The sequence below is a fragment of the Heloderma suspectum genome, chromosome 2, assembly GCF_057233095.1.
Source record: "Heloderma suspectum isolate Gila_16-S chromosome 2, 16-S_ref, whole genome shotgun sequence".
Lineage (NCBI taxonomy): Eukaryota > Metazoa > Chordata > Lepidosauria > Squamata > Helodermatidae > Heloderma > Heloderma suspectum.
In genome coordinates this window covers 370,377,850-370,395,780 of record NC_139459.1, presented here as the reverse complement: position 1 = coordinate 370,395,780, position 17,931 = coordinate 370,377,850, and the positions used below count along the sequence as shown (strand labels likewise).

General features: G+C 55.0%; 1 protein-coding gene across 1 annotated transcript; it reads right to left on the bottom strand.

Moving 5' to 3' along the window:
* Positions 1-216: 216 nt before the first annotated feature.
* LOC146356046 (uncharacterized) lies at positions 217-16,574 on the bottom strand. Its single transcript, XM_084830002.1, has 7 exons — positions 16,307-16,574; positions 16,163-16,274; positions 12,404-12,479; positions 8,995-9,063; positions 6,676-6,805; positions 6,109-6,219; positions 217-3,856 (listed from the first exon to the last, which is right to left on the bottom strand). The coding sequence occupies exons 1-7, from the start codon at positions 16,572-16,574 to the stop codon at positions 1,062-1,064; spliced, it is 3,561 nt and encodes a 1,186-aa protein (XP_084686128.1). The 3' UTR covers positions 217-1,061.
* Between the last annotated feature and the right edge of the window lie 1,357 nt (positions 16,575-17,931).

Here is a 17,931-nt window from a genome sequence, read left to right as displayed (position 1 = left end):
TCTGGCTTCTGCTTTCCTCCCATGTCAGTGGAGACCTTCATCCCTTTCTCCCCGCTTGGGATGGGCACAAGTGGGGCAGAGGTGGGGGGGCTCCTCCTTCAGCCCACCTCCATTTGTGGATTTCTTTCTAAGCCCACCACCTGTAAGCACCCACCCAGTGGGCAAGGCTGAACTAACAAGACATTCACCAAAAAAGGAAATTCAGTATTTCACCAAAACAGGTCAAAAGTTTTATTGGGTACAATGCGCAATACAAGGACAGCAAAAAAAAATTTAAAAAGTAAGGATAAGAATAATTGAACAAAAGTCTAGCAATTGCTGCCCAGCTCTTTCATATTACATTCCAGCAACGCCCTGAACTCTCTCCAGCCCATCTACTTAAAAGCAAATCATCCTGAGTCGTTGCAAGACCCACAGCATTTGTAGCACAATCGCAGTTCACAGGGACCAGAGCGCAACGAGTCCAGCGGTCCTTTGTCCTGCACCAGCAGAGAGAGAAAAGGAGAGACAGAAAGAAAAGGCGCATTGGCGCGTATGGCAGCGTTATGCTGTCATGACATTCATTAGGGCAGGATGGAAAAGTCCGTGCCACATTCTCCCACGCTTGAAGTCTGAAGTTCTTTCTGTCCTGAATATGAAGGAATTTGCGAACTCGGGTGAATTCCTATCAAAACTGAACTGAAACTAAAGTCTCTGCACTGGCCCAGTGAAATACGTCCAGCTATTCCAAGCATGGAGGGGACCATGTTGTGCCTGCCATGTAGCTGTTGAAAGATGAGCAGCCTGTCAGAAAAAAGAGGTGGGGACCCTAGTTCAGCACTAACATTGGGATAGACTCAGGGATTCAAACCCAGAGCTAAGTGCACCAAACCAAGCTAAGCGCACCATACGATTCTCCAGCACCCCTTTCTCTTTCACCAGAAAAGAGAGAAAAGAAAAAGACTATGTGCTCTATATGGAAGCTTAAGGCTGGGGAGACATTTCCCACATTCCCAGCAATTATGGGTGGGTCTTTTTTGTCCCGTGTGACAAAAGAGCTGGTATTTCTGCTTAATGCATTTCTATTCTTTCTCGCCTCTATGGGCTCTCTCCTGGTGTCCAGTAAGCAGTGATTTCTGAGAAAAACATTTCGCACATGTCAAGCACTTAAAGGGTCGTTCTCCTGTGTGGACCCTCTGATGGATTACAAGGGTTTCCTTCCGAGCAAAAGATTTGCCACACTCCAAGCATTTGTGGGGTTTCTCTCCAGTGTGGACTCTCTGGTGGGCAATGAGGCTTGAGCTTTGAGAAAAACATTTGCCACACTCCAAACATTTATGTGGTTTCTCTCCTGTGTGGATTCTCTGGTGTGTTTGAAGCTGTGAACTCTGCGAAAAACATTTGCCACACTCCAAACATTTATGGGGTTTCTCCCCCGTGTGGACTCTCTGGTGCAACACAAGGCCATCTTTCCGGGAAAAATGTTTCCCACACTCCAAACATTCATGAGGTCTCACTTTTTTGTGGATTCTTCTGTGGCTCCCAAGATCTGATTGATGAGCAAACAATTTCCCACACTCCAAGCATTTATATTGTTTCTCTCCTGTGTGGACCCTCTGATGTTTATCAAGGTTTGATTTCGCTGCAAAACATTTCCCACACTCCACGCATTTGTACGTCCTCGCTCCTGTATGGACACTCCGGTGCGTCACAAGGGCTGTCTCATGACGAAAGCATTCCTCACACTCCCAACATTGATATACTTTCTCTTTTATGTGAACTCTCTGATGTGTTCGAAGGTTTCCCATCTGTGAAAAACATTTCCCACACTCCAAACATTTATGTGGTTTCTCTCCTGTGTGAATAGTTTGGTGTCTAAGAAGGTGGGATTTCTCCTGAAAACATCTGCCACACTCCAAACATTTATGGGGTTTATCTCCTCTGTGGAATCTCTGGTGCGTAACAAGGCTTGAGCTGTGAGAAAAACATTTGCCACACTCCAAACATGTATGGGGCTTCTCCCCTGTGTGGACTCTCTGGTGCGACACAAGACTGTCTTTCCGGGAAAAACGTTTCCCACACTCCAAGCATTCATGAGGTCTCTCTCCTGTATGGATTCGTTGGTGTCCCTTATAACTTGACAGATGAGCAAATGATCTTCCACAGTCCAAACATTTATATGGTTTTTCTCTTGTGTGGATTTTCTTATGTGTAATAAGGTGTGATGAGACAGTAAACGATTTCCCACAATCTGTACATTCATATGGCCTCACTCCTGTATGTATTCTCTGGTGTATAGTAAGGTCTGATTTGCTGGCAAAAGATTTCCCACAATCCAAACACTTGTATGGCTTTTCTCCTGTGTGGACTCTATGGTGACGCCGAAGGTGCTGCTTCTGGGAAAAGCATTTCTCACAATCCATGCATTGGTAGGGTTTCTCTCCTGTGTGGATTCTCTGATGGATTGCAAGATATGATTGTCCTACAAATGATTTCCCACACTCCAGACATTTATAGGGTCTCTCACCACTGTGCAACGTCTGATGCAACACAAGTTGTGAACGTTCACCAAAATATTTCCCGCATTCCGAGCATTCATAGGGTTTCTCCCCTGTATGGATTCTCTGATGTCGCACAAGCCTTGTTTTTGCAGGGAAACATTTCCCACACTCCAAGCACTTGTGGGGCTTTTCTCCCACATGGGTCCTCTGATGGTACATCAGTCCTGAACGCTGACGGAAACATTTTCCACACTCCAAGCATTTGTAGGCTTTTACTCCCATGTGAACTTTCCCATGGCTCCAAAGCTGTGCATTTTGAGCAAAGCATCTCCCACACTCCCAGCATTTATATGGTTTCTCTCCTGTGTGAAGTCTCTGATGGATTACGAGGCCAGATTTTTGAGCAAATGATTTGTCACACTCCAAACATTGATAAGGCCTTTCTCCAGTATGGGTTTGTTGATGCTGCATCAGTTGTGGTCGTCGGGAAAAGCATTTTCCACACTCACTGCATTTGTAGGGTCTCTCTTCTGTGTGGACTCTCTGGTGTACACGAAGGTGTGAATTCCGGGCAAAGGTTTTCCCACATTCATCATATTTGTAGGGTTTCTCTCCTGTATGGATTCTCCGACGGATTGCAAGGTGTGATCCAGAAGCAAAACCTTTCTCGGACACAAGACATTTATAGGGGGCCTTTCCCCTGTGGCCCCTGCAATGGATCACGAAGACGGAATGCTGAGCAAACATTTTCCCACAGTCTGAACATTTATAGGGACTCTCCCCCTTATGAGTTCGCTGATGGCTGACAAGGTGAGACCTTTGAGAAAAACATCCCTTGCACTTCAAGCATTTGTAGGGTCTGTCTCCTGTGTGGACTCTCTGGTGTTCGCACAGCTCTGATCTCTGAGGAAAACTTTTCCTGCACTCCAAGCATTTGAAGGGTTTCTCTCCTGTGTGGATTCTCTGATGAATTACAAGTTGTGATCCCTTACCAAAACGTTTTCCACACTCCCAACATCTGTAGGGTCTAAGTGTTGAGTGGACTCTTAGGTGTTTCACAAAATCTGATACTAGAGGAAAACATTTCCCACACTCCAAGCATGTGTATGATTTATGTCCTGCATGGAGCTTCCGGTGGATCAAAAGGACAGATCGATGAGCAAACGATTTCCCGCACTCTGAGCAATCATGGCGTCTTTGTCGCCCACGTGTTTGGCTGCTGCTGCCAAGTTCTGAACTTTGACCACAACTTTCCCCACACTCTGAGCTTTCCTGGGGCTCCTCTCTTGCGTGGATTCTCTGGTGCGCAGCAAGAGACAATTTGAGGGCAAAACATCGGCCGCACTCTGGGCAGAAGTGTGTTTTCCAGAAATGACCTGTTGGGAGGAAAAAACGGGTGAGGGGGAAACAAGATTTGCTCCTGAATCTGGCAGAGGAGGAACCTCGGAAAATACACGGAATGACGGCTTGATTAGAAGCTACACAAGATAAGGAGCTGTTGCTGTGCCGATCTCTTTCCCCCTCCACCCCGTGAAACATGTCGGCTCCAGCTTTGGGGGTCTCTTGGGCAAGAGGCCCTAAGGGGGTCTCTTCCTCCTCCCTACAGTCACACTCTTCCTCCCCCTCTGACCCCCCCCCCCGCTGCTCAGAGAGAAAGGGCAGGTGAGAAAGCACCTGGTGTTCCTTCTGCTCACACCATCCCTAGCTTCCTCACGCTCCGCCTGTGGACCAGGAGCACAGAGTACCAAAGAATCGTTGGAAGAGGAGTCAGAAGTTGTCGCCACATCTCGTGACGGGCAATTCCGCGCCTGGCGTGAAAGAATGCTTCCCTTCTTCTGTCTGCCAATCCGGTTGCCAGAGTCACCCCGTCCTAACACTGGCTGTAGATGGCTTAGGGCCCAGGGAGCTGAAGGGCCGTCTTTCCCAATGTGCGTCTGCCACGGACTGGGACCTGGGGGAGCAGGATCTCCTCTGCATACTGGTGGCAACGTACCCCAGGACTAGAGACCCAGGGATGTGAACGGGATGTTAAACGTCACGGGGGACAGAGTCCAGCCTTGACGGACACTGCAGCACTGGCTGAGCGTCACACAGGACTCCCCCGACATCGTCTGAAACGGGTGTCGAAGCCAGCAAGCAAGGGAGCCACTGAAAGACGGCGCCGCTCGAGCCCCTCCCCAGCAGGCGGTCCAGAAGGACTCCACGGTCGACAGTACGGAATGGCGCTGAGAGGTCCAGCACAAACAACAGGGACATATCCTCCCTGTGTGTTTAACTGATTGATTAATACTTTTACATCCCGCCTTTTTCCTCCAAGGAACACAGGGGGGCTGACTCGGTCCTCCTCCTCTCCATTTTACCCGCACAACAGCCCTATGAGGTAGGCTGGGCCGAGAGTCAGTGACTGGCCCAAAGTCCCCCAGTGAGCTTCATGGTCAAGTGGGGACTAGAACCCGCATCTCCCGAGTCCCAGTCCAGCGCTCCAACCACTACACCACACTGCTTCTCCGGGCGTACATCACCTATCAGGCAAACAAATCTCTGTCATTCCCAAACCGGGGCCTGAAGCTGGCCTGAAAAGGGTCTAGATCACCTTCTCCAGCCGGTTGCCCTCCAGGCCTGTCGGAGGTATAGTGCAGCACCACTGAGGAAGGCCGGTCTAGACCACCTCCTTCATGCAGAAACCCCCCTGGAGCTGAGATGCCATCAGACGCTCAAGTGCCTCTCCCAAAAATGGGGAATGGGGGACTGGTCAGAAACTACCCAACACGGTGCCACCCAAACAGGCTTTCCTCATTCAAGGTTTCACAACAGCCCTCTTCAGGCTGGGTGACGTTCTGCCTTCCTCCAAGGACACGTTTCCCACGCTCTGTAGCCCCCCAACCAGCCTCCCACGAACTGCATTCGTCAGCCAGGAAGGGCAAGGATGAAGCCTACGTGTGGACGGCCTTATTACCAAGGATCTTGTCCACATTCCCGGGCTGTACAGACTGAAACGGATCCATTCCAAAGGGACAAGCAGGAGCGCCAAAGTTACATCGTTCGGATCTGCTAGCCGTGTGGCATCTAAGTCTGAACAGATGCGAGCGACATCTAGCAAAGCCACACAGCGGACAACTGGGTCCCCTTCCTCAGCTCTCCCCGCTCCCTGATGTAGCGGAGCTTTCAATGGTTGGAGTGGCTCTGTGCAGTGGCAGAAAAGTACAAGCTCTTTGCTAAGAAAGGAAATAGTGATGTGAGAAATGGGCCTGATGATCGAAAGGGCTGAATCGTCGTCAGGGAAGAACTTAATGTTCCTGGACCTGTTAGAGACGCCACCCCCTCTTCAATCATCCTAGAGATGATCAGAAGGAACCAAAGATCCAGGGGGCAGGATGGCTGAGCCGGGGGGAGGGAAGGCTTAGCAGGGTAGGAACCTAAGAGGAGCCCTACTGGATCAGCCCAAAACACCATCTTATCCGCCATCCTCTTTCCAAAAGGGCAGAAGGAAGGTTCCGGGAGATAAGGTGGTTGAGTTAGCAGGGGAAGCGCCCTTCGGGATGAAATGACTGGGAATGTTGCTTTGCCGATTCTCAGCAGGAGGTGAGAGAAGCCCGATGGATTCTTTGCTACACCTCGAGCTCTTTACCTGAGCTGCTGTCGGACTCGGTGAACTCTGTTCCCTCCGAGCCCTGCAGACTGGGCAGACTTGGCTCTTCCTCTCGCTCTAGCCGGGAGACAAGGTCAGGCTTGGGCACTGCTGATCCCACGTGGGAAAGAGGAGAGAACAAGGAAGCGTCAGGAGGAATTCAGTCTGAAGGCCCAAACCATCCCTGGCAGACACTCCTCCAAAGCCCTCTCAGACCGTTTTGGAGGAGAAGGGAGATCTGTAACTAATGTTCCTGGGGCGGCGAGAGCAGACGGAGCGGGGGAATGGCCCTGACTTTACAGGTCCTCCTCCCCCTTGGCCCCATACCAGAGGGATCCCGGAAGCAGGCCGGAGGGCAGGGGCAGCACAAGACCTCCTGCCAGCCCTGGCAGGAGGACATATGCTGCCCCCTCCCATCCCAGCTGCCTCGCTCCCCGCCTGAGATTTCCTGCCTTTTGTTTTTATCTGCTGCCTTTCTAACAGGAGGCTGCAGTGCCAAGTCATTCCCATCAGACATCCCCCACACTCTCCCAGCTCATCGCCCCAGTGAGGAAGGAAGCTCCTTACCCAGCAACGAGGCCACAATCCCATAATTCTCCAGCGTGACCTCCTTGTACAGGGCTCTTTGGTCTGCATCCAGCAGGGCCCACTCCTCCTCGGAGAAACGCACAGCCACCTCCTCGAAGGCCACCGGCCCCTGGAAGGACACAAGAGCCCTCTCTCAGTCTCCGCTACCCAGAAACCCTCTCCACAGTTCGTTCACACAGCCTAACGGGGGGGGGAGGGAGTGAGCTGCGAAAGATGGACTTGCAAGAACACAAGAAGAGCCCTGCTGGGCCAGGTAAGGGCCCGTCTGTTCCATTTTCCTGATTCCCACAGCGGCCGGCCAGAGGCCTCCGGGAAGCCCAGAAGGAGGACACGGGCGCCACAGACCTTTCCCACTGTTGCTCCCCGATAATTGTGCCCAGGCAACACTCATCTGTCAGGGTGGAAACTGAGCCCATAGAGCCATAGAGCAGTTCTGATCCTGAGGAGGAACAGCAATCCGTGGGAGAGGAGCGCGCTCATCCCTCACAGGCACAGCAGCTGGCAGAGATTCCTCCTGCCAGCATACCTGGGATAGATAGTGACCCTGGCAGTGAGAGAGCGCTGGAGGGGGGCTTGCTGGACACTCGACGCAGAGAGCGTCGAGCAATGGAGGGCACGGAAAGCAGGCGTAGCGCTCGTTTGGCGCGCAAGCAACGGTCGCGTCCCAAGGACCCAGGGGAAAGAGGGAGGATCTCTCCCTAGCCCTACATTCAGGGTCTTCCCGTGATTCTCCTTCAAACGGGGACCAACTTCCTAACCTGGAGCATAGGCCACTCTGCTATCTTTCCCCAGTGCTGTTCCTTGCTTAGTCGCTGGTGATTAGCATCTGAAACGGTCATTAAGTTGTAAAAGGAATAAAGCCTTGAAAAGAATCCTTTTTGTCTGCGTCTTGAGTTGGCTATTGGAGGGGAGCATAAGAGGCAGCTAGGGTGCTCCTGACATCATCCAGGTTCTCGAAACACAGATATTAAAAAAATCTAATATTTATTTAGCACCGAACCACATACTTATTAGATTTGTATACTGCCCAGCTGGGAAATGCCCAACTGGCATATTAAGCTAGCCTTACAGGACTCATAGAATTATAGAATAGTAGGGTTGGAAGGGGCCTACAAGACCATCGAGTCCAATTCCCTGCTCAATGCAGGAATCCAATTCAGAGCATCCCCAGCGGATGGCTGTCCAGGCTCCTCTTCAATGCCTCCAGTGCGGGAGAGCCCACTGCCTCCCTAGGTAATTGGTTGACTCGGGACCACAGTCAGGACCCACCAAAATGGCAGAATGTCATGAGCAAGCTTTTGAGTTCTGCAGAATGCTTCGTCACGCTACATGTTAATCAAACGATGGGGCCCGGGGGGGCAGGAAGCTGGCTTGATATTGAAGCCACAAACTGTGCATTTAGTCACAGCCTGAAGGTGGAACGTAGAATATTCCAGACACAGGCTGCCAGCCCAAAGTCACATACTACGGAGTAGGTCCCATTGAACTCAGAACCTACTTCTGACTAAACAGGCAGACGCTTGCAGTATGAACCAGGTTAGGCTCGAGTTGCAGCCCTCCGCTTGCAACTAGGGCTGCTGGGACGAAGACGCAAATCGTGTCCGATTCCGCACCGTTGAAAATAAAGAAGTCCAGCATCGACCAGGATCCGTGTCCAGCATTAAGCAAAGCAGGCAGGTCCCTTTGCCAGGCAAAGGAGAGAACAGAAGCCATCTCCTTCGATTTTACCCGGCCCCGGCCCGAGGCAGCTGTTCTGCCCCTCTGCCAGCTGCCCTACTCCAAAGGACAAGGAGGAGGCCCTGTGCTGCCCCCGCAGCTGGGGAAGGAGGCGCGAGCGAGCAGCCGGCAGCCAGGGCTCCTACTCCTCCCTTCCCTGCTCACCCCTGTGGCTGGGGAGGAAGACGCGAGCAGAGCAGCGTGGCAGGTGGGTGCAGGAGGAAGAGGCGGCAGTGGCACGGCGGGAGGGTGGGAGGCAGAGGAGTGTGACTGGCTGGGCGGGGACGCTGGGGGGAGCAAAACAAATCGCCGCTCTTCCCAGTCTATGCAGGTTCACGCGGTAGCTTCCTCTCACTTCGTTATAGGGCCGGCCCTGATTTTACTGCTGAAAGAATGCTTTCTTTTCTCTATATGTATCTGGCTTTTGCACGTGAGCATTTTATATGGTGCACCTGGGACTTTTAGGCTGTAATTCTGTACCCAATTACCCGACAGGAGGTTCCACTGAACGCAGTGGGATTTGCTTCTGAGCAGACATGCATAGCTTTGTGCTGTCAGCCAAATTATTCCACATCACTTTACCTGACGCTTTTCCTGGCCTTGTTCACTCGGCTTCTTCTTCTTGGCATGTCTTTTTCCACTTCTCTTTCTCTGTATGAAACAGGAGAAGAATCTTCTCAATAAAAAGTACATGAGGAAAGGAGGGGGGGGGAATTTTGTCTCAGGGGCCAAAACTCTGGAAAAAGATTACGCTGGAGAGCCTGGCTTGGAGGCGGGAGACCCCAGTTTAAATTCTTGCTCAGCCCACGAGGCTCCCTGGGTTGCCTTGGGCCAGTCACCCACCCTCAGCCTAATGTCAAAGTATCTGTATCATTAATTTTTTACATTAAAACCTTTACAACAAAAGCGAACAATGAGTGGAGGAGAGAGAATTCATTAGAGATGGCACATTTCATTTTTGACCTCAATTTATACTGTTCCACACACGGCCAGTGGTTCCCTTCCACTATCCTCCTTTCGGACGTAATCAATGAAGCAGCACCATGCGCCATGGGAGGAGTCCATTCCTGCTCCCCTTGAAGCATTTTATTTATTTATTTATTCATTTCATTTCTATACCGCCCAATAGCCGAAGCTCTCTGGGCGGTTCACAAAAATTAAATCCAAGCAACACACAATAAAACAATTATTTTACTTCACTTCCTTTGGCAGGGGCTCACGGAGAAGGGCCGCTGATGATGATCTTAAGGTCCGGGCAGGCACATATGGGAGGAGGCGATCCTTCAGGTAACCTGGCCCCAAGCCGTTAAGGGCTTTGAATGTTAACACCAGCACTTTGAATCGGGCCCGGAAATGGACTGGCAGCCAGTGCAGCTGGAAAAGTACTGGCGTAATATGAGCTCGCAGGCCAGTCCCTGTTAACAATCTTGCTGCCCTATTTTGGACCAGCTGAAGTTTCCGGACCGTTTTCAAAGGCAGCCCCACGTATAACGCATTGCAGTAATCCAGACAAGAAGTTATCAGAGCATGGATAACTGTAGCTAGGCTATCTCTGTCCAGATAAGGGAGTAGTTGGTATACCAGCCTAAGCTGATAAAAAGTGCTCCGTGCCACTGAGTTCACCTGTGCCTCAAGTGACAGTTCGGGATCCAAGAGCACCCCCAAACTACGAACCTGATCCTTTAGGGGGAGTGCAACTCTCTCCAGAACAGGTTGAATATCACCTAGCCGGGCAGACGAACCACCCACTAGCAGTACCTCCGTCTTGTCTGGATTGAGTTTCAGTTTATTGGCCCTCATCCAGTCCATTACTGTGCCCAGGCACTGATTCAGAACAGCCACTGCCTCACCTGGTTTTAATGAGAAAGAGAGGTAGAGCTGGGTGTCATCTGCATATTGATGGCACCTCAGCCCACACCTCCGGATAACCTCCCCCAGCGGTTTCATGTAGATGTTAAACAGCATGGGGGATAAAATAGAGCCCTGTGGAACCCCATGGCACAAATGCCATGGCACAGAGCAGTAATCCCCCAGCACCACCTTCTGGAATCGGCCATCCAAGTAGGAGCGGAACCACTGTAGTGCAGTGCCTCCTACTCCCAACCCAGACAACCTATCCAGAAGGATACCATGGTCGATGGTATCGAAAGCCGCCGAGAGGTCCAGGAGAATCAACAGGGTCGCACTCCCCCTGTCCCTCTCCCGGCAGAGGTCATCCCACAGGGCGACCAAGGCAGTTTCCGTTCCAAAACCAGGCCTGAAGCCCGATTGAAATGGATCTAGATAATCCGTTTCATTCAAGAGTGCCTGGAGCTGTCCTACAACCACCCGCTCAAGCACCTTGCCCAGGAAGGGGATGTGGGCCACTGGCCTATAATTGTTAACATCCTCTGGGTCCAGGTTAGGCTTTTTCAGGAGTGGTCTAATTACTGCCTCTTTTAAAGCGGCAGGCACCACTCCCTCTCTCAAGGAGGAATTTACAACCTCCTGGACCCAGCCGGACATCCCTTCCTTGTTTGATTTAATAAGCCATGAAGGGCAAGGGTCAAGCACACAAGTGGTCGATTGGACTTGGCCACGATCGGACTTGGTCACGTAGCATTTCTACGTGACTGGGGAGTTTCTCAGCTGACATCATATTCCAGAGCTGAGAACAGTGTGGTGTAGTGGCTAGAGCGTTGGACTGGGAGCTGGGAGATCCGGGTTCTAGTCCCCACTCGGCCATGGAAGCTCACTGGGTGACTTTGGGCCAGTCACAGACTCTCAGCCCAACCTACCTCACAGGGTTGTTGTTGTGAGGATAAAATGGAGAGGAGGAGTATCATGTAAGCCGCCTTGAGTGCCTTGCAAGAGGAAAAAAGGCGGGATATAAATGCAATAATAAATAAATAAATAAATAACAGAAGAGCCCTGCTGGATCATACCAAGGCCCATCTGGTCCAGCATTCTGTTCACGCAGCGGCCTGGGGCATCACTGGTTTCAAAATGACGTGTCGCAGTTGTCTGTATTTTAGCCAATGAAATACGATCCTGTCACAACAAGCGATCCATGCTCCAGCTACGTGTGGTTTGAAGGTTGTCTCCGGCGGTGATTGTCGCGTAGAGGGCGCATGGTGGGAGAATGTCATTAGGCCAGTCAGGGGCGGTTGTGTGCTCGGTGTCAGGGCTCTTGAAAGTGAGAGGTTTTTTGATTATCCCAAGACATTAACAGGATTTGATCATCCGAGGAAAGGCATTTTGGCCTGGTTCACTTTGGCCTAAATCAAGGGTCAAAGTCTCCAGGTCCCAAGAGCCTACGGAGAAAGGAGCTTAGTAGGGTTGCTCAGAAAGTCTGAGCAATGTGCCAGATGTTTCCTGTTTTTCCCTTACTGTTAGAAGTTGCTGTTCCTGCAGTTAGAAGTTGCTGCTTGCTAATCAACCGTTTCTGTAAGCGTTGCAAAGTCTGTACTCATTTCGGAGTCATCATATGAGGAGGAATAATCTTGAGTAATGACATAGGCTAATAGTATGCTGTGCTGTGATTGGCCATTGGGCTACAGAACGATTGGACGACTGGCCTTTGGGCTGTCTCCTATCTAAGGTATAAGAATGTGTGTTTGTTAGAAGAAGGTTGTTGTTCCCACCTGTTGGCGATCAGCCTTCGTGCACGAAGAAAGGAGTGTTTAACTCAGCCTCACCCTCCAGCCTCATTCCTTATTGAGCGGGGAACCCGACAAAAGCAGAATATCATCCGTCCTTGTAGAGATCTTGTGCTGATGAGAGTGTCGGGTGAAATCCCTTCACAAGTCTATTAGCTTTTATAATAGACGTTCATTGCTTTTTTCCATTTACAAGGATCTCCAAAGAGCATTGTTATCTTTCTTTTGGTGCAATTATTGTAGGAGCACCAGTTGAGGCTTTTTGTTGTTTTATAAGGAGAAAGCTAGGGAACCGTCCTGCTCTCTCCCCTCCTGACCAAACCCACAGGGACCTTCCAGAGAGAATCTCCTACCTGAGCCGACTGCACTTTAGTCCTTTCCCCCCTTCTTCCGGAAGGAGGGGAGGGTGATCCGAATTGAAGCACCATTCTGCGGTGGGCGAAACCAAGGGGAGAGCGTTTCAGAAAAACACCCACCTTCACATCATATCAAGTCTTTAGAACCGGGCCCGAGTCAACGGTTGGCTGGGGACGGGCAAGACCCCACTGCTTCCCCCACTCTGATGCTTCAGGGGAAATAGAGGAAACCATCCCAGGACAGACCAGTAGTCCATCTAGCCCAGGGGTGCAACACAGCCAGCCATTTCTGGCAGCCCACAAGACCCCCCCCCCCCCGTGTACACTGCTGTGGCGGCACTGCCTGGGGTTTGCCGTGCCAGCGCTACCCAGAGAAGCCCTTCCCTTTTCTCCGATTTCTGAGGAGAGATCGGGGATCAGGAAGGATCCCCTTGCTAGCGCCGGCAAGAGAAACCCCAGGCTTGGGTGTTGGTGTGTGCAGCCCCCGGCACCGCCTGTTGTGCCCTCAGGGCCAAATGGTTTGTGCACCAATGATCTAGGCCATGACTGTCCGTTCTGACTTGGGGAGGGTCTCCAGCCGAGGGCCCCCCCTCCCATCACCTGATCCTTTGGCCTGGAGATGTGCAGAAAACTGAAGAGCCACTCGCAGATCCCAGTGGGCACAAAAGAAAATGACGGGAGGACAGCAGTGCAACGATCCCCTCCCTGGGGCCCTAGAAGACGCCGGGGAAGTTCCCTCTGCCCTTTTGGCTGCAGAGATGGGAGAATCGCCCTCACCCGCACAGCCACCCCACTCCCCCGTTGTGTGTGGAGCACGTTCCCTTTAGAGCCAAGCCACAAGGGACTCCCCAGCTCAAACAGTCATGGCGAGGCACAACGTCACACCAAGGTGCATTTCAAAAATACAACCCAGTGCCGGCAGAGAGAGGCGCAGTCGCTCAGCAGCGGTTGCTCAGCGGCGGTGGTGGCAGGATGGGAGCTGGGAGGGCGCTCTCGTCTTGGTTCCCATCCAGCCACCCCCCCCACCCGCACAGCCGCGTCTCTCCCTGCGAGGCCGCGCAGCAGCCCCTCCTTCCTTGCAAGGAGAGCGTGAGGGCTGAGAGCAGCCAAGCACCATGAGACCATATGTGGGTCTTCGTGCAGTATTTATTTATTCATTTCATCTCTATACCGCCCATTAGCCGAAGCTCTCTGGGCGGTACAAAAAATTGGAACCAATGCTGATGCTATACTAACAGCTGTGTGAAGTATTATTAGCTGCATTAACTGAGCCAACTAAGGCGCCGTTACATCTGCTTGTTTTAGCACGACAACAGACCCTGTTGCTACGAGGGGTGGGCGACAGATGCTTTAAGCAACTATGTGTTGCCTGATATAGGCAGTCCGGTATGAGATATGTTAACCAATTAAAAATACGTTCTTTGTCTACAGAATCTATATCTGCGTTGCCTCGGGCGTTGCCTGGGGCCAGCCTTGCTTTGAGCAACAGCTCCTTTGCTGACCTGTTTTGCAAAACAATAAAACGGAGTTGGATCGAGCCTGCAGTGTGACTCTCCTCTTTGGGGCAAACTGAACTAGCCTCCAGGGGGCGACACTAGCCATTTGTGCAACATTACTCAGTAACAATGAGGAAATGCTGGGATCAAGGACACAGGAAATTACATCTCTCCCCCAAACCTACCTTTATGCTGAAGTCTTACACTCGGCTCCCTGATCCCGGACTCTTCTGCAACTCAAGTCTGTAATAACCAAGCCTAGGGATGGGTTCGTGAAAAAACCACCCATATATATATATTTTTTTAACTCTGCCACCTCCACTTCCCTCCCTGTCTTCTGAAGATGATCTCAGCTTCTCCCGCTCTTCTTCCCACCAAATGTGCAAGGTCACAGAATGCGGAAGCTGCTATGTGCTTCCACTTCACAGCTGCCACGGTTACACTGTGGCCGACAAGGGCCCAAACCTAACTGGTGGTAGGAAATGGGGGCCCAGTAGATATGCTCTGCCCACCAGTTTCTCTCCCCCCACCCCCCACCCGAGTCAGGCCACTATCCACCCTCCTCTGCAAACGCAAAGCAGAAAGCAAACAGCACCAGCACAGTTGGTTTTATTGCAGAGTCACCTGCCCTCTGCGCTAAGTTGCCCACCTTTTGCTCACTTCCCAGCGACAGCAAAGAACATCTTTTCTAGCACTCCAGGTGAGCACTGCCCTACAGAGAGACCCAAATCCACCCAGCCACTCCACACACAGGCACGGCAAACAGGGGAGGCCCTGAAATTTCAGTTGCAGAGTTTTGATCTGCACGTGCCGGTCACCAGGTTCGATCTGGGGCAATCTGGGGGAAAGCTCAATAAATATTTCCCAATGGCACAAGAAAAGCCTCACCTGGAAGCACCGCTAATCTACAACAGGCTGGAGGCTTGAAATAAAAAGGTTTCGCTTTCTGCATGAATCTACCCGACTCTGAAGCGGGGGAGATAAATAATCAAAACAGATGCTGACGCCGATTGTCTTGGCCTTTGTGCATTTTACAAGAGCCATTCACAGATCCCAGAGGGCACAAAAGAAAATGATGGGAGGACAGCAGTGCAACGATGCCCTCCCTGAGGCCCTAGAAGACGCCGGGGAAGTTCCCTCTGCCCTTTTGGCTGCAGAGACGGGAGAATCACCCTCACCCACACAGCCTCCCCAGTCCCCCGTTGTGTGTGGCGCACGTTCCCTTTAGAGCCAAGCCACAAGGGACTCCCCAGCTCAAACAGTCATGGCGAGGCACAACGTCACACCGAGGTGCATTTCAAAAATATACAACCCGGTGCCGGCAGAGAGAGGCGCGGTCGCTCAGCAGCGGTTGCTCAGCAGCGGTGGTGGCAGGATGGGAGCCGACAGGGCGCTCTCGTCTTGGTTCCCGTCCTGCCACCCCCCCACCTGCATCTCTCCCTGCAAGGCCGTGCAGCAGCCCCCCGTGCGCGCCTTCCTTGCAAGGAGAGCGCAAGGGTTGAGAACAACCGCGCACAGTGAGACCACACGTGGCCCTTCGTGTAGTATTTATTTATTTCATTTCTATACCTCCAATAGCCCAAGCTCTCAGGGCGGTTCACTGCAAACAGGGGAGGCCCTGAAATTTCAGTTGCAGAGTTTTGATCTGCACGTGCCGGTCACCAGCAACAGGTTCGATCTGGGGGAAAGCTCAATAAATATTTCCCGATGGCACAAGAAAAGCCTCACCTGGAAGCACCGCTAATCTACAACAGGCCGGAGGCTTGAAATAAAAAGGTTTCGCTTTCTGCATGAATCTACCCGACTCTGAAGCGGGGGAGATAAATAATCGAAACAGACTGAGCAGGGGGTTGGGCGCGATGGCCTCGTAGGTCCCTCCCAACCCTTCTATTCTAGATGCTGACGCCGACTGTCTCGGCCTTTGTGCATTTCACAACTCCGGTCCGCGGCAGGGAGCAAAGCGGGTCCGCACCCAGCTCCGAGGCTGCGCTCCTGTCCCGGGGGCTCTCTGGTGGGGCTTTCCGCCCTCACACGCCGCCCCCCTTTTCAGACGTGGAGCATACTGGGGCGCTGACACGCAGCTTGTAGGGGCGCTGCCATGGTCACCCGCGGCTGCCCCGCCCCCTCTGGGCGCAACCTAGCGCGCGGGTGGACGGGGGAAAGCCTGCGGCCCCCGCGCTCCCCGCGGGAGCGGAGCTGCAGGGCTCCGTTCGGCCTAACCAGGCACCGCGTCGCGCCCCCCCGCAGACCCCCGGCTCACCCGTCGCGCACCGGCCTCCGCGCCGCGCGCTCCGGCTCTCGCGACTGGGAGGAGCGCCCGGCCCCGGCCCCGCCCCCGCCGCAGCCCCTCCTTCGCCGGGCTCCCGGGCTTCCTGGAGCAGGAGAGACGGTGCCGGCTCCCAACTGCAGGGGCGCCGCGCGCAGCGGGCCAGGACCTGCGGGGAGGAGCGGGGCCGGCGGCGCCGCAGGGCTCCGGGCAGCGCGTCCGAGCCAGGCCGGGGGAGCCACGCCGGGGGCCCCGCATCCCGAGCAGGGCCGCACGCCTGCGTTCCCGGAGGAGCGACGCGGCGGCCGCGAGGCCCGCGGAGAGCGGCCGGAAGTGGGACCCGGAGCGAGGGTCGGGCACGGCCTTCCTCTTCCCTGCGCGGCGGCTCCTGGAGTCGAAGCCCCATTGCCCAGCAGCCAGCCCCGCGGCTCCCCGCGGGCGTGCTCCTCTCGGCCCCGCTGCTCCCCGCTGCTCCCCGCGGGCGTGCTCCTCTCGGCCCCGCTGCTCCCCGCGGGCGTGCTCCTCTCGGCCCCGCTGCTCCCCGCGGGCGTGCTCCTCTCGGCCCCGCTGCTCCCCGCTGCTCCCCGCGGGCGTGCTCCTCTCGGCCCCGCTGCTCCCCGCTGCTCCCCGCGGGCGTGCTCCTCTCGGCCCCGCTGCTCCCCGCTGCTCCCCGCGGGCGTGCTCCTCTCGGCCCCGCTGCTCCCCGCGGGCGTGCTCCTCTCAGCCCCGCTGCTCCCCGCTGCTCCCCGCGGGCGTGCTCCTCTCGGCCCCGCTGCTCCCCGCTGCTCCCCGCGGGCGTGCTCCTCTCGGCCCCGCTGCTCCCCGCGGGCGTGCTCCTCTCGGCCCCGCTGCTCCCCGCGGGCGTGCTCCTCTCGGCCCCGCTGCTCCCCGCGGGCGTGCTCCTCTCGGCCCCGCTGCTCCCCGCTGCTCCCCGCGGGCGTGCTCCTCTCGGCCCCGCTGCTCCCCGCGGGCGTGCTCCTCTCAGCCCCGCTGCTCCCCGCTGCTCCCCGCGGGCGTGCTCCTCTCGGCCCCGCTGCTCCCCGCTGCTCCCCGCGGGCGTGCTCCTCTCGGCCCCGCTGCTCCCCGCTGCTCCCCGCGGGCGTGCTCCTCTCGGCCCCGCTGCTCCCCGCTGCTCCCCGCGGGCGTGCTCCTCTCGGCCCCGCTGCTCCCCGCTGCTCCCCGCGGGCGTGCTCCTCTCGGCCCCGCTGCTCCCCGCTGCTCCCCGCGGGCGTGCTCCTCTCGGCCCCGCTGCTCCCCGCTGCTCCCCGCGGGCGTGCTCCTCTCGGCCCCGCTGCTCCCCGCTGCTCCCCGCGGGCGTGCTCCTCTCGGCCCCGCTGCTCCCCGCTGCTCCCCGCGGGCGTGCTCCTCTCGGCCCCGCTGCTCCCCGCTGCTCCCCGCGGGCGTGCTCCTCTCGGCCCCGCTGCTCCCCGCGGGCGTGCTCCTCTCGGCCCCGCTGCTCCCCGCGGGCGTGCTCCTCTCGGCCCCGCTGCTCCCCGCGGGCGTGCTCCTCTCGGCCCCGCTGCTCCCCGCGGGCGTGCTCCTCTCGGCCCCGCTGCTCCCCGCGGGCGTGCTCCTCTCGGCCCCGCTGCTCCCCGCTGCTCCCCGCGGGCGTGCTCCTCTCGGCCCCGCTGCTCCCCGCTGCTCCCCGCGGGCGTGCTCCTCTCGGCCCCGCTGCTCCCCGCTGCTCCCCGCGGGCGTGCTCCTCTCGGCCCCGCTGCTCCCCGCTGCTCCCCGCGGGCGTGCTCCTCTCGGCCCCGCTGCTC